The sequence below is a fragment of the Furipterus horrens genome, unplaced genomic scaffold, assembly GCF_987537825.1.
Source record: "Furipterus horrens unplaced genomic scaffold, mFurHor1.1.pri manual_scaffold_4, whole genome shotgun sequence".
Lineage (NCBI taxonomy): Eukaryota > Metazoa > Chordata > Mammalia > Chiroptera > Furipteridae > Furipterus > Furipterus horrens.
The window spans coordinates 79,205,398-79,219,274 of record NW_028327174.1 but is presented as its reverse complement, the minus strand read 5'-3'; the positions used below and the strand labels follow the sequence as shown (position 1 = coordinate 79,219,274).

Below are 13,877 nucleotides of genomic sequence, written 5' to 3'. Positions count from 1 at the left end.
ACTCTATCCAGCGAAATTGTCATTCAGAATAGAAGGGCAGAGAAAGTGCTTCCAGGACAAAATAAAACTGAAGGAGTTAATTAGATCCAAACCACTATTATATGAGACGTTAAAGGGACTGGTTTAGAAGAAGGAGGATCAAAACTATGAATATTAAAATGAAAACTGCATCACAAGAACCAACAACAGAAGCTAGGGAACTGAAACAAAGGCAAACTAAACAGGCAACGAGAGTGGAAAAAGAACTATAGGTATGGGGAACATACTGGGGGGAGGTCAGCAGGGAGGGGGAAGAGGGAGAGGGAGGGAGAAGGTATAGGAATTAAGAAGCGTAGGAAGAGGGAATGGAGTAGACAGGAAGATGCTGAGAAGAACTATATGCACAACCAATGGACATGGACTAAAAGGGGGGGCAACTGGAGGGAGGGGGTCCACCAGGTGGAGGGGAGCAGAGGGAAGAGAAATTGGGACAACTGTAACAGCATAATCAATAAAACATATTAAAAAAAAGAAAAAAAGAAAAAGACTCTCAAGGCAGAGTCCTCTATTATTGCAGAAAGTTCTAATAAACTATAGTTTTGCTTATTAACTGGCTGTCTAAAAATATTTTAAGGGAGTTTAATAACATATTTTTTACTCCCTTGATCCTCATAACACCCTTATTCATCTAGGTTCTATTGTTATGTGCCTTTTAGAGATGAGAAAACAGAGGCAGACTGAATAAAGTGACTTATCCAAGGCCACAAAACAATTTCATTCACATGAATATAAACTATGGTACTAATATTACTGAATCATTCTTCCCCCAAGTCAATCAATTTGAAGAATCCCTGAAGAATGCTATGCTCTGACTTTTATCAGCCCTGAGGCCCTAACTACATAGTCACTGACTTTATTGTCCGTCTTCTTCACTGCACTATGAGATCTTTGAGGACAAGGACATACCGTGTTTGTCTCCATACTGCCAGTGCCTACCGTAATCTCCAATACATGGTAGGCATTCAATAAAAGTTCAAAAAATAAATAGTATATGAAACTCCACCTTACAAACAAGCTTCTGAGATAGTAACAGTCTTGTTTTAGCTCACCCAGAAAGTAACTGTCGGTATTGATTCTCCTGCCAGAGCACCACATTTTTTAGCTCAACTGTAAATGAGTTCTCAAAGAACAATTTTTATGAAAGCCTACAAACATCGCAATCCCACCAAAATATATTTGCTTTTTGCTGTAATATTACCATCTCAGTGTGGTCATATGGCCATCTCATGTTGATTAGATGCTTGAATCATAATTTTTTTCTGATTAATAAAAATTGAAAACATTAATTGAAATATACAATTTCTGACAGTTTTAAAACAGGGAAGTTCTATGTAGTTTCCTTGATATTGAAACAGTTGTAATTCTCATTCTAAACTGCTTTACACATATAAAATTCTTTATTATAGAGAGAAATGGATGTTATATAAACACTGGGCATCAGGGAAACATTTAAAATTTTACATACAAGGTAAAATTATGAAAGCAAAGAAAGTAGGCTGCAAAGTTTTTTTGCTCATTCTGAGACAACTGCTAATATAGTAAACAATATGAAGAAATAAGATAACCTAAAGAGACACATCAATCAAATGCAAATGTATGAACCCATTTTGATTCCGAATTGAACAAATTGTTATAAAATACTTTCTGAGCCAATCACAGAAATGTGAATAAGGACAATAGATGTTATTATGGGAAAAATATCCTTAACTTAGAAACATATTCTAAAGTACTGATATGAAATAATAAACTGCTTTTGAGATTTGCTTTAAAATTCTTTGGGGTGGGGGATTTGTGCTGGTAAGTGTGTTTGTGTGCATGCTTACGTGTGTACAGATGAAACAAGATCGTTAGAATGTTGATTTTGTTAAAGTTTGTGGTAAGTACATGGGGATTCGTTATATTCTACTGGTCATTTCTAGATGTTTGAAATTTCCTGGAATAAAAAGCTTAAAAAATGGTTAATTTCACCAGTATTGTAGTGGGTACAAAGTACCCCATCATTCATATCATATATATATTAATGTCAAAACTCAAAGCAAAAAATTATTATTCTCATCTGTAGATAGACTCCAAAATTTAAGAAAGCAATCACTTTTTCTACTTAGCAGAATTTTATACAGTCTCTAGCTGAGCATCAGGGAAGACTTTCCCCAGTGGTTCATCTCTTCTGAGTGTATTAGAAACCTCCAGTTTTCTGCTAATGAAAGGAACCTGTCCACACTGGCAGTGTTGGCCTTCTCTCACTCTCTCTTGCTTTATTCAGTGGCTTTTTACAGAACGCAAAGTTATTTCATTAAGTGCCAACCCATCCCTTTATTTTAAGAAAAAAAGACACCTCATGAATCCTTAAAATAAATATCTCACTATAAAATACTAAGCAGCTGATCTCCAGCCCTTGCTGGAATTCCAGTTGAAGGCAATAAACATGCAACAGACTGTGACCTATGTCATCCACACTGTCATGTCTACCACACACTAAGCAACGGGTACCAGAATATCAAGGGTGAGCAAAGAATGAAGGTGTGGACAAAGTTCCAGAAGGCCAGAATGAACAGCACTATAGGGACTGCACGAAGCAATCCCCATTTTACCACATGGAAAGCCTGTGGGCATTGGTCAGTCTTCCAGCACCTCTGCAGGGAGACAACGGGCTGCAAAAAAACCTCTGTGGACCTGCAAGATTGCAGACACGCGAGCATGTGGTCACGACTGCAGGGGCCAGGTCACAAGACAGCCTGGAGAAGATGTCAAGGAAGAGGATAAGGAGGATGAGGCAGACAGGGCGCAGGGCCAGTGTAGGTGCTGCCACAGCTTCAGTTACCTGTATAGGTGCCTGCAGGACTGTGCATCCTGTTGCAGGAATGAAAGCAGCTGAGTCACCAGCTAAGAGTTAAGTCTGCTCCCAGCGCTGAGGCAGCAGGACCAGGGCCTGGCTAACCCAGCCTGTCAGCACCAGTCACATTCCAGCAACAAAAAGCAAACAAGAGACCAGAACTAAACAGTTCAAGTGACTGTCTTCTGCCCAGTGATCACTGGAACTGTCTATATTATCTATGCAACATGAAGGTATCATTATTTTTATCTAAATAAATATCTGGTAATGACTAAAGCAAAAAAAAAAAAAAAAAAAGCTTATTCCTTTAAGGGCACTGAATACTTTCTCATATAACTTAGATTAAAGTGCAGCGTAAAATATGCTTCATATTAGGCACTTTTTATGTCTGGTCTGGTTCCTGGGTATTTCTTTCCTTTAAATGTGGATTTTTTTTAGCTCCTGAAAACATGGAAAATCTTTCCAAAATGTGGAGAAAGATACAAATCATCTTCAGTACAACTAATTTTACTATAACTACATCTATACCATCCCTCTCTTTTAAAATCAATAAAAGGCAATCAAATATTGAACAGGAAACAAGGCTCAGAATACAATGTCCTCCTGATGTACTAAATCAGGAATTTAGGTCAATCCTTTTATAATATTTCATGAGTTATTTTATTAAATGCATGCTTTGACAATGAGAAAATGGATGATAGCACTTTGTTTTTAGCTATTTTTATTGCTTATTTCAAATGTATGGTAATGTTTTAAAAATATTTACATAACATGACATAGATGTTTAGAAAAACAAAATCAATAGATTCCACAAACAGATACCTTGCTTCAATTGAAATCATTGCTGCTGCTTCAGAGCAATAACAGCATAACATCTGGGAGATTTCACAGGATCAAACAACTTCACAAGTGCAGACCATGCGGTATCTTCCTGCAAATTGATAAGTGATTTGGCAATAAGACCATTTATGGAAGATATAAATGAGGTATAAGTCAAACTACATATTGTAATATTAAAAAGTATGTAAAACACAAACTATATAAAAGAAAAATATTTTTTGTTGAATAAAATTAACATTTATAATTTCACCTTCATGAATGTACGCTGAGAAAATAATTAAAGAGATACACAGAGAGTGAACTACAAGTTTACTCTTTGCTGTGATTGTAAAAAATTGGAATCTGCCAATAACAATTGGGTATCACTTAAACTATTACATGATAAAACATTATTCAGCTCCTGTAGTAGATTTAACGAGATGGGAAAATTCTAAATAAAATAAATAAAACAAATTAGAGGCAAACAGCATTTATAATTTGATTCCAGTTTTAAGTGTAAAATATGTGCATGTATATACATCATGTATATATTTATTAGAGAAGCACCACAAAACAAACCAAAAATTTAATAGTGGTGAAAGATGGCATTATTGTTACTTCTAATTTTCTTTTGTATATTCTTCATTTCAAATTCTAAAAATATTAATTTTATAAGATATTTAAAATATTAACAAATTAATATTTATATGATTTCTATACTCTCATTACTAGCCTATTAATTTTTGTGCATAGCATTTTTACTAACTAAAATACTGAGGTCAAGAAAAATGGTTTTGGAAAGGGGAACGATGAGTACCTACTAAAACAGGACTGATTCTGTTGCCCACCGTCTTTGGAACCAAAGCTTTGCAGTGCTCTTTGAGTTAGTAGCTTACAAAAACTTCATTTTCTAAATATTAAAAAATTGCCTTTCTCTATACACAAATTAGGACAAAAACAAACACTTATTAAAATCCATTTGTTCTAAGCAGCCTGTTGAGAAGTAGAAAGCAAAGCTCCACATACGATAAAACAAAATTGTTAAAATAAAGGGTTTATACAATGGAAACATAACCTGAATCCACAAATGGGTTTAATTTAAATAGTTCACACAATTTTATTTTGATCAAAGCTGAGTAAAATCTGAAAAAAAAACATTTTCCCTCAAGAGAACTAAAAGGACAACATTTTTCGTCATTCAACATAGATAAATAAGATTGAAACTAGAAAAACAGACACCGTCTTCCATGATTAGAAAGAAGTTTCTAACTGCAGAGTGCACATGTCCAAAAATTCAAAAGTGAAATAAAAGGAAAATTCTTACAAAATGTAACATATATACATTATCTTTTATGTCTGGTCTTTATTACTTTTAGCTACACAATACGGCATATATAATAATCTGTGTTCACTGCCTACTGTGTAGTAATTACTATACAATTAAAAGAATGTAAGTCTTATTATAGCAGTATTGCTGAAAACATCTGTTATGCACATGTTTATGTTTTGAGAAAGATGAAATGAATATTTAAACTTTGAAAATATAATGAGAAAATTATCTTATGTCCTAATCTTAAGTTGTATGTGAAAAAAACTTATTCTACATAAGTGGATCCATATTACTGGATTTAAGAAAGATATTTGTTATATATTTAAAAATAACATGATTTACCTGCTCTTTCAGGTAGCAAAGTCGATCCAGAAGAATCAGTGTCTCTATACAAGGAGCCAGAACAACTTTCAACTAAAAGAATAAGATTGCAAGGTGTTACAAAAAAAAAAAAAAGACTAGCTTAACAATTATATTTAAGAAAATATATCTATAGGAGTTTATATATGATCAAATCTTCAATGCCCATTGTATATCTTCAAAAATGAAGACTGCAGAGATCAAAAGATTTTCTTTAATAATAATAGGAAAAGAATGTCCTTTAAGTGACTTTGAGGTAGAATCCAAAAGTCATCATACATATGTGATAGAAAGTTTTTAAAGGGGTACAAAAAATGAAACTCATTAAAAGGAATGCTTGTGAAATAACAGAATTGAGACCAATATGTGTTCAAAGAACTCTGAAACTTCTTTTTGTACATTTATAATGTACTTTAAGAGAAATCTACCATGTGTTCTCTTTATTATATTACTGACACCTAATATAGTTCTGGAATAGGAAATGATCCTAAATGGTTTTTCTACAATAATACAAAAACAATATAGGTTGGTTGGCCCCACACTAAAATTTAATAGGATCCTGTTTAAGTCTAGCAACAAACCCAATTTAATATGTTTAATTCTGAGATTTACCATATTAAATGCTTCCAGCTCATTCATTCTAGGCTTATACTTCTCATAGTAGTCCATTATAATTTTTTCTGGCAGCTTCAAGATAAAACAACAACAACAATAATAAAGTTAACAGATTTTTAAAAATCAATCACACCCTAAAGTAAACATTATAAATATAAAACAAGCTAGGTGTCTGAAGAGCTCTAAGTTCATGAAGCAATTAAATATAAATCTAAATTCCTTTTACTAACATCTTTTGTACCAATATAGGTTATTCAGCATATCACAAATGAAACTATCAATAACACCCTATTAATAATGTTTAATTTCAATTAGTAGTGATGAAATGTGTACTTTCACTTGTTTCTTTGCTAAAGACACATAGTAAGTGTTCAGTAAACAATTTTTAATAGAATTTAGATTTAAAACAATATATCTAAAACTACATATCTTAGACAAAATGATTCAAAGAAAACAGGAACACAATAATGACATATACTCATATTTAGGGTAATTTCCTCTAATAGCAACTAAATAAATGCATCAACAAGCACTACTTTTTTTTTTTTTTTACTGTTTATAAACATTTGGGATTTTATTTAAAAAAAAAAAAAAGCATCACAACCATGAACATTGTTACAGTTAGTTATAGAGGCCCTCCTGGTTCTCCACAATTGATACTGAACATGCTCACATGGGGTTCCCATTGTTTAGTCTTAGTAGTTAACTGTCTTTAAAAGGAAAAGAAAAAAAAATCAGCACACTACCATTTAACTTGTTTTAATGTTTCTTCACAAATGGTGAAAAATGCTAAAGTACAGACAAGGAATAATCATAATGTTGTGACGAACATAATAAATATGGAATTATAAATTTAAAACATTTTCTGGTTTAAAAAATAAATCTGGTAGGCTATGCAGCTCTGCGGGGTCTCTGCATCTAGTAGGGCCAGTCTCTGCGTTCCTGACGGTGTTCATTCTTATCCATTTTTCCAGGTCCGCCACGCCCGCCTCTTCTTCCTCCCATCTGTTCCATCAAAGGTCCAGGAGGACCCCCAGGGCCACCTCGTCTTCCTCCACCAAAGCCACCTCGGTCCATGCCCCGGCCACCACGGAAGCCACCTCTGTCTCCACCTCGGCCACCTCTGAACATGCCACCAGGACCACCACGGTCCATGAGACCACCTCTTCCTTCCCGCATGCCACCAGGGCCACCTCTGCCACGGTCACCGCCCGGGGGTGGGAAGGGTGGCGGGAGGAAGCCTTCAGGCTTCGGGGGCTTACACTGGTTGCATTCTGTTCTCCAGGCAAAGTTCAACAAGCATTACTTTCTGATATTTTTTCTCTGAAACATATGATACCCACAGTATAGTGAACCCCTGTGGTTAGCAGGCCACTTTCTAGATCACCTACATTTTTCTGTTCCCACCAACTGAGCTTTATGATTACTGAATCAACTGTATTTGTTTCTAAGCTTATGTTAGTTATATTTTAATAAAATAATACAAATATTACATAATCAATAAAATACAAATGCAAAAGGAAAACTTGTTTCTATATGTTGAGTGCCTCTGGGAAAGGCCTGATAAAGGCAAGTCACCAGAAGAAACTGTTGTCCAATTACATATGGTCAGAACTAATGAAAGGCTGGAAAAAAATAAAACATCTGAAAGGATTTGTACTCAGATTTTTTTTTTTTTGCAAATGTATAAATTTACTATTTTTTTTAACGCTTCTATTCTTTTTCTTATTGCACTAAATTTCTTCTGAATTTAAAAAGTACAAAGGTGTAACAGCGAAAAGTAAGGTTTTGTCACACCCAGTTCCTAGTGTTACCTTCCAGTGAAGATCTCCCCCTCGGTACACAACCCAGACTGATTATGGCACCCCTTCACAATCAGTTTTAAAACGTCGCTCATCTTTGATTCAAATGAGTACCCCCTGGACCAAATTTCTGCAATAGAGTATTTGGACTTGATCCAGGCCTGCACTTCAAGCCAGAAAAAATTCTCATCTCACAAAATTTTATGTGTTTAAGTTAGTCTTTAGTTTTTTTTAATCTCTCTGGACATCTGAGATGAACACTCAAAACACACAACTTTTTTAGATCCTGAATCAACAGCATACTGCTTCCTATAAAATGGTTTTTCAATATGATTTCTTGGGTTCTCCAATATTCTGTTTCTCATTGATTTTGTTACTCAGGACATGCGACTTCAGAGAACTGTATTCTGTTCGTTTTGTTGTTGATCTGTAACCCTAGGCATGTTCTCTTGGCATCTCGCGGTATTCCTCTTTACTTTCACTGTACTTTACAATACCCATGGTTTGAGATTTAACATGCTTTCTGATCTTGTCAAAGAAGTTTGTGTTTCTGTTTCTCATTCTATTAGTCGCTTTTGTGGATTCTGAAAAGGCGAGAACATCACCTTAACTCTTGAAAAAAATGAAGTCTGTTGCTTCACTTTAAGTGAAACAAAGCTGGACATTGTAGATTATACATTAAAGATATGTTTAATACATCAAAGGTAAAGCAAAACTTCAAACAGTGAAACTATATGCAAACCTGTGTTCAAGCAGCGAAACAAATCGTCTTGTTCTTACACCAAAATTTTGGTGACTGAAAGTATATTAATATGGTTTTAAGGAAAACATTCAATGTTTAAGGTATGACTTCATGCTATAATCAACTTTTTCAATCAAGTGCTGATCAGATCACAGAGATTATATGAAAATTTAAAGATGCTCTCATTTAATTCTAATATCAATCTGTAACATACATATATTCATGGTCTCATTTTACGGAAGACATTATTGAGTGTTAAGGTCAGTGAGAGTCTAGGCAGGGCCAACATCCCAAAGATAAAGGAAGGCATCAGAATTGAGGTACTGCCTGGTGCAGATCATACTTAGGTAAAGACATATACATGGAAACTTACAAGTTAAAGTGCACACTGAATGGTATTAAGAGTATTGGTCATGAAATCCATTGCTCCCTGCTGCCTGTCCCCTAGACTCCAGAAAAAAGGCTTAACATGAGTTAGGCTGTGTGACAGGGATCTAGCTCAGTGTGTTGTGGTTGGGTTGGGGGAGATATCCAGTCCTCAAGAACTGGGATGATACAGTAAATGAGCAGCCATATTAAGTTGTTTTAGATTTCTCCCCACAGTTCTTATAGTTTTTGGACAGTTATGTTAACTTCAGTATAGCCTGTTAAAAAGTACATGTGTTATTATTCAACACATTTAAAATGCTTGACCAATTTTATCCTGTTTGCATAAGTTTCAAGAGTCAAAGTTCTGGATATATGCATCTCTTCTTTAACGCTTCAATAACATTCAACATTCCTTAAATTCTTCTACTTTTACTTCAAACCTAAATTTTTCAACCTAGTTTAGATGTGCATTTAGGTTGTCTGTTGGTAAGCACAAATTTTCTCTTTGTGATTCCTCATAGGCTTATTTGTCTGATGAACGCTAGCTTTGGGAAAATGCTAAATATTCTTCTTGTGCTCAATGTCTGTTAATAAGTTAAATAAAAATGACAAAAAGGAGCATGAGGTCTAGAGCTAGACAGTCTAACTTGGAATCCTTCCTCCCCAGTTTCTCAGATTTTGGCCTTAAGAAATCCATTCAACCTATGTCTCAATTTCCTCACCTATAAAATGAGGGCAGCTACTTCTTTTGTAAGGCCATCTTCAGTATTCCGTGAGCTAATATAAACAAAGCTTTTTAGCACAATGTCTGACACAAAGCAAAGGTTAAGGAAACAAGCTTTTCTCATATTGTTTTTAAAACAATAAACTTAAATGTCAAACAGTTTTAGATTTACAGAAATTCTGAAGATAACAGTTTCCATATATCCATTTCCCCTTATTATTAACATATTACAGTATGATTGTTATAATAATGAACCCATATTGATACATTTTTATTAGCTAAAGTTTATATTTTATTCAGATTTCCTTAGTGTTTAGTGAATGTCCTTATTCTGTTCCAGGACACCTCATTGCATTTAGTCCTACTGGTTGTGCCAGTTCCTCAGACTTGCCTTGATTTTCATCACCTGGATAGTTTTGAGAGGTACAGATCAAGAATGTCCCTTCACTGGGATTTGTCAGATGTTTTGCTCATAATTAAACTAGGGCTATTGGTTTTTGAGAGGAAGAACACAAAAGTGCCATGTTCCTCACATCATATCAAAGGCACGTACTATCAGTATGACCTATCACTGTTGATGTTGACCTTGATTACCTGGCTGAGATGTCTGTCACACTGCTTCACTGTGAAGTTCCTTTTTTTCCCCTTTCCATACTGTATGCTTTGGAAGAAAGTCACTATGTGCAGCCCATACTTAGGAGTGGGGAGTTATGTTCCGTCACCTTGAGGGTGGAATATCTAAATAAATTATTTGAAATTATTTTCTATGGGCAACTTGGCTCTTCCCCGTGTGTTTAATTAAAATTGTCTTTTTACAGCTCTGATAAGGGGGTCCAGATAAAGTTGGACCATACTTCAACTTAATGGAGAATGGGCTGAAGAGATGAGAGATACACAGTTGTTCAGAGAACCCTCCCACACCCTACATGGTCAGAAAGTGAGTTATCAATTGACCTAGATGTGGGGTTTGAGGATGCTAATGTACCCTTGGCTAGGACATGACTAGCTCAAGAACTAGTGTAGGTGAATGTAGAGATAAAGCCCATTAGCTGATCCTGTCCAGGGAGTGAAAATGAGGCTGAAGTGGGCCTAACAGTCTTAGGTTGGTTGACAGAGGAAGTTATCCATGTGATCACTCAAAAGATTAGTGTCAATGAGAATTTTCTGGAGCACACAATGCAAAGGTGACTCTTACTCAATTACTAGCTAATGGAAATAAAATTTGAACTTGCTACCCTCTGATTAGCACAATCTACATAAAAATCAAGTTCAATTAGTATTCATTCTAAAATTGATTATTGATAAATCATAAAATTACATATTTTTCATTTGAATTAAATAAGTTATTTGCACTTTGTACACCAATAATTTTAATACTCTAAAATAATGTGACTTTGAAATTAATGTTTTTTTCCTATATTAACAGTATTTTTTATTGTTTACACTATTACAGTTGTCTCTACTTTTTCCCCCTTTTCCCACCTCCACCCAGCCCCTGCCCACCCCCAGGTCATCTCCACATTGTTGTCCATATCCATGGGTCATGAATCTATGTTCTTTGGCTGCTCCCCTCACCTTCTTTTATGCAGTTCTCCCCCTCCCCTCTATCAGTCTGTTCCAGTATCTATGCCTCTGTTTCTATTTTGTTTGTTAGTTGATTTTGTTCATTAGATTCTACATATAAGTGAGATCATATAGTATTTGTCTTTCACTGACTGGCTTACTTCACTTAGCATAATAACCTCTAGGTATATTAAAAGAGTAATAAAATAATTAAGGAGCTCTTATTTTTCTTCATTAAATAAAAAATAAATAAAAAGGTGTAATGGATTTTCCTATTCTTTTAATAATTGTATCTTCTACTACACGTCAGAGTTATTGGTTGCCAGGGAGACATTTGTATACCTAATGCTTCTCTGCAGTTAGCTGGGAGAATAAAGATAATTTTTATAGGCAATGTGGCTATTCTTATGTAGAAATCTGACTTATATTACATAAGAATGTTCTATTGCTTAATGAAAATACCCTTTTATCTTCTGTAAGTTTGGCATTAAAATGTTATTAGACTTGGCCTTTGCATATAACTTCGACATACTGTTTTTGATCACAATTTCAAAGAAGTTTAATTATTAATTCTTGTTTTATTCCCCCAAATTTATTTGCTCCAAAGCTATACAATCATAAATTAAAGGAAACCTTATCATTAATAATATGCTTCATTTCAATGAGAATTTGAGGTGGTTTATAATATGAAGTACAAAGATTTATCAATAGTAGGGCCATTAAAAATAATGATTAGCTCTCAAGGGTATATAATTCAAGGGAGAAGAACACGATACCAAAATAACCTAGCTCAAGACAGTTACTGAAGTCTAACACAAATTGAACTTTGACCCTCCTAATAGCTAAGGCAAAAAAAGAAGTGAATGTTCTTTGGAGACATCCTGTCACGAAAAATTTAAAAAAATTATATAGACTATTGTATAGCAGAATGTAAATAACATAAAAAAGTTTCTTAATATTGTCTTATTGAATATCCCAAAATAGCCTCATACTAAATAAGTTTATACTCAGAATGCCTCTGAACACTAAGCCCCATCCTTTTAAATATGTTTCTGCACAATCACTGCTTGGGGAAAGAGTCATGGGCTGCAACTTATGCAAAGGTCTTCCCGCAGGGAGACGTTTCCTCTCTCTACTTCTCTCACCTATGGGACTTAGGGTGTTTGCGACTTACGGCAGGGCTGCTGCTGATAGCCAATATGGTATCTTTGTGAGAATTAGAAAAAATACTCCCTCATCTTCCTTTGGGTGGATGCAGTTGGGGCCACGGCACCCATCATAAAGGGAACATAGGCTGGAAGTTCAGCTCTCCTTGTGTCCTTAGCTAGAAGCCTTTGTGCAGAGCAAAACTGCATTATCTAATGTGGTGGCTTTGCTGATGAAACGGTGTGTAATCTAAAGTCTACCCAAACAGGTATGAAAGAGATCAAATTAATTAACTAGTTCTTTTTATTTTTCCCCTGGAGGAAGGGTAAGGTTACTGAAAATAATGTATAAAGTTTGTTGAAGGTGAGAATAGCCATGAATAGACAACCTATCATTAAGCAAAAATCTGGAGAGAAAAATGATCTAGGATGAAGAGGGAAATATTTGGTAGTTCAGGAGCAAATCATTATAATGGCAAAGAATCAGAAAATATGAATTACTGCTTAGAAAGTAACAATAACTCAGTCACTGTTTTCAATCCTGCTCTTATTAACAAACTACATCCTGATGAGGCCAGGCTATACATATCTTTCTGGGTTCTTGTAAAGATGAGAGGTTCTAGTTTTTCTTATAAATATATGTATTCCTGGAATACCTACCATCAATTATTTTAGAAAAGTACTGAGTAAATCTTCATTTCTTGCAATAGCCACACTTCTTTCTTCTTAAAATGTTGATAAAAGCAAACTATCTAATCATAGTTCTGATAATGCATCCCGACAGGAATGAACTATTGTGGGTACAGAGGCTTATAAAGAGGAATATACTTTTCAATGTTGCGATCTGATACCGAGATGGGGCTTGAATATTTGATATAGAGATGCATCGAGAGGGCACAACATCCCTTATGTAATATTCCAGCTAAAAATGTATATAACTTTAATCTACTCATAAAGAAACAGTCAGACAATTGGCCTTTTCAAAATATGTCAATGTCAGGAAAGACAAAGACTTGAGGAACTGTTCTACATTAAATGCAACTAGAGACATGCAAGGTCACATCTGGGATTGGATGTTTTTAAAAACATGCTACAAAAGACAGAGGCAGATGATGCCATTTTGTTCCATTAATGGTGATGCTAACTTTGATCACTTGGTATATAGGGTGTTGACCAGGTTTATCCACTTTTGTAATTAATAAATAATCTGTGGGAGGTACTTTGAGACTGTAAATATCTTGTTCCTCTTACTCTTTCACCCAGTGTTTTTAACATCCATTAATGATTCCCCTGTGAGTCAATTAGTACTTTGGTGGTTGCAAAAGGCAGCAGAAACTTATTTATAAGAATAATGCACACGTTTTTTTCATATCAGCAAAGATGATAAGTTTTCTATATATTTAATCTGTAATAGGAATTCACTGTTTCTTTATGGTTAGAGTCATTGAATCTATGATAATTAATGAATACATACTCCACGGAAAAGTTTATGAGCTCGTTACTCTGCTGTTAGCTTTTCTATGGAATGATTCCTGC

General features: G+C 34.8%; 1 protein-coding gene across 3 annotated transcripts in view; it reads right to left on the bottom strand.

The window, feature by feature from the left end:
• Window positions 1-3,675: 3,675 nt before the first annotated feature.
• METTL25 (methyltransferase like 25) overlaps window positions 3,676-13,877 on the bottom strand; it is a 92,625-nt gene continuing 82,423 nt past the window's right edge. For 2 of the 3 annotated variants that reach the window (XM_090273672.1, XM_090273674.1), the window contains 3 exons: window positions 5,994-6,068; window positions 5,364-5,435; window positions 3,676-3,803 (listed from right to left, as the gene is read on the bottom strand). In XM_090273672.1, coding sequence (XP_090129798.1) covers window positions 3,711-3,803; window positions 5,364-5,435; window positions 5,994-6,068 — 240 coding nt within the window. In that variant the 3' untranslated portion in view covers window positions 3,676-3,710. The remainder of the gene's footprint in view (window positions 3,804-5,363; window positions 5,436-5,993; window positions 6,069-13,877) is intronic. The other variant, XM_090273673.1, reaches the window with a different exon arrangement.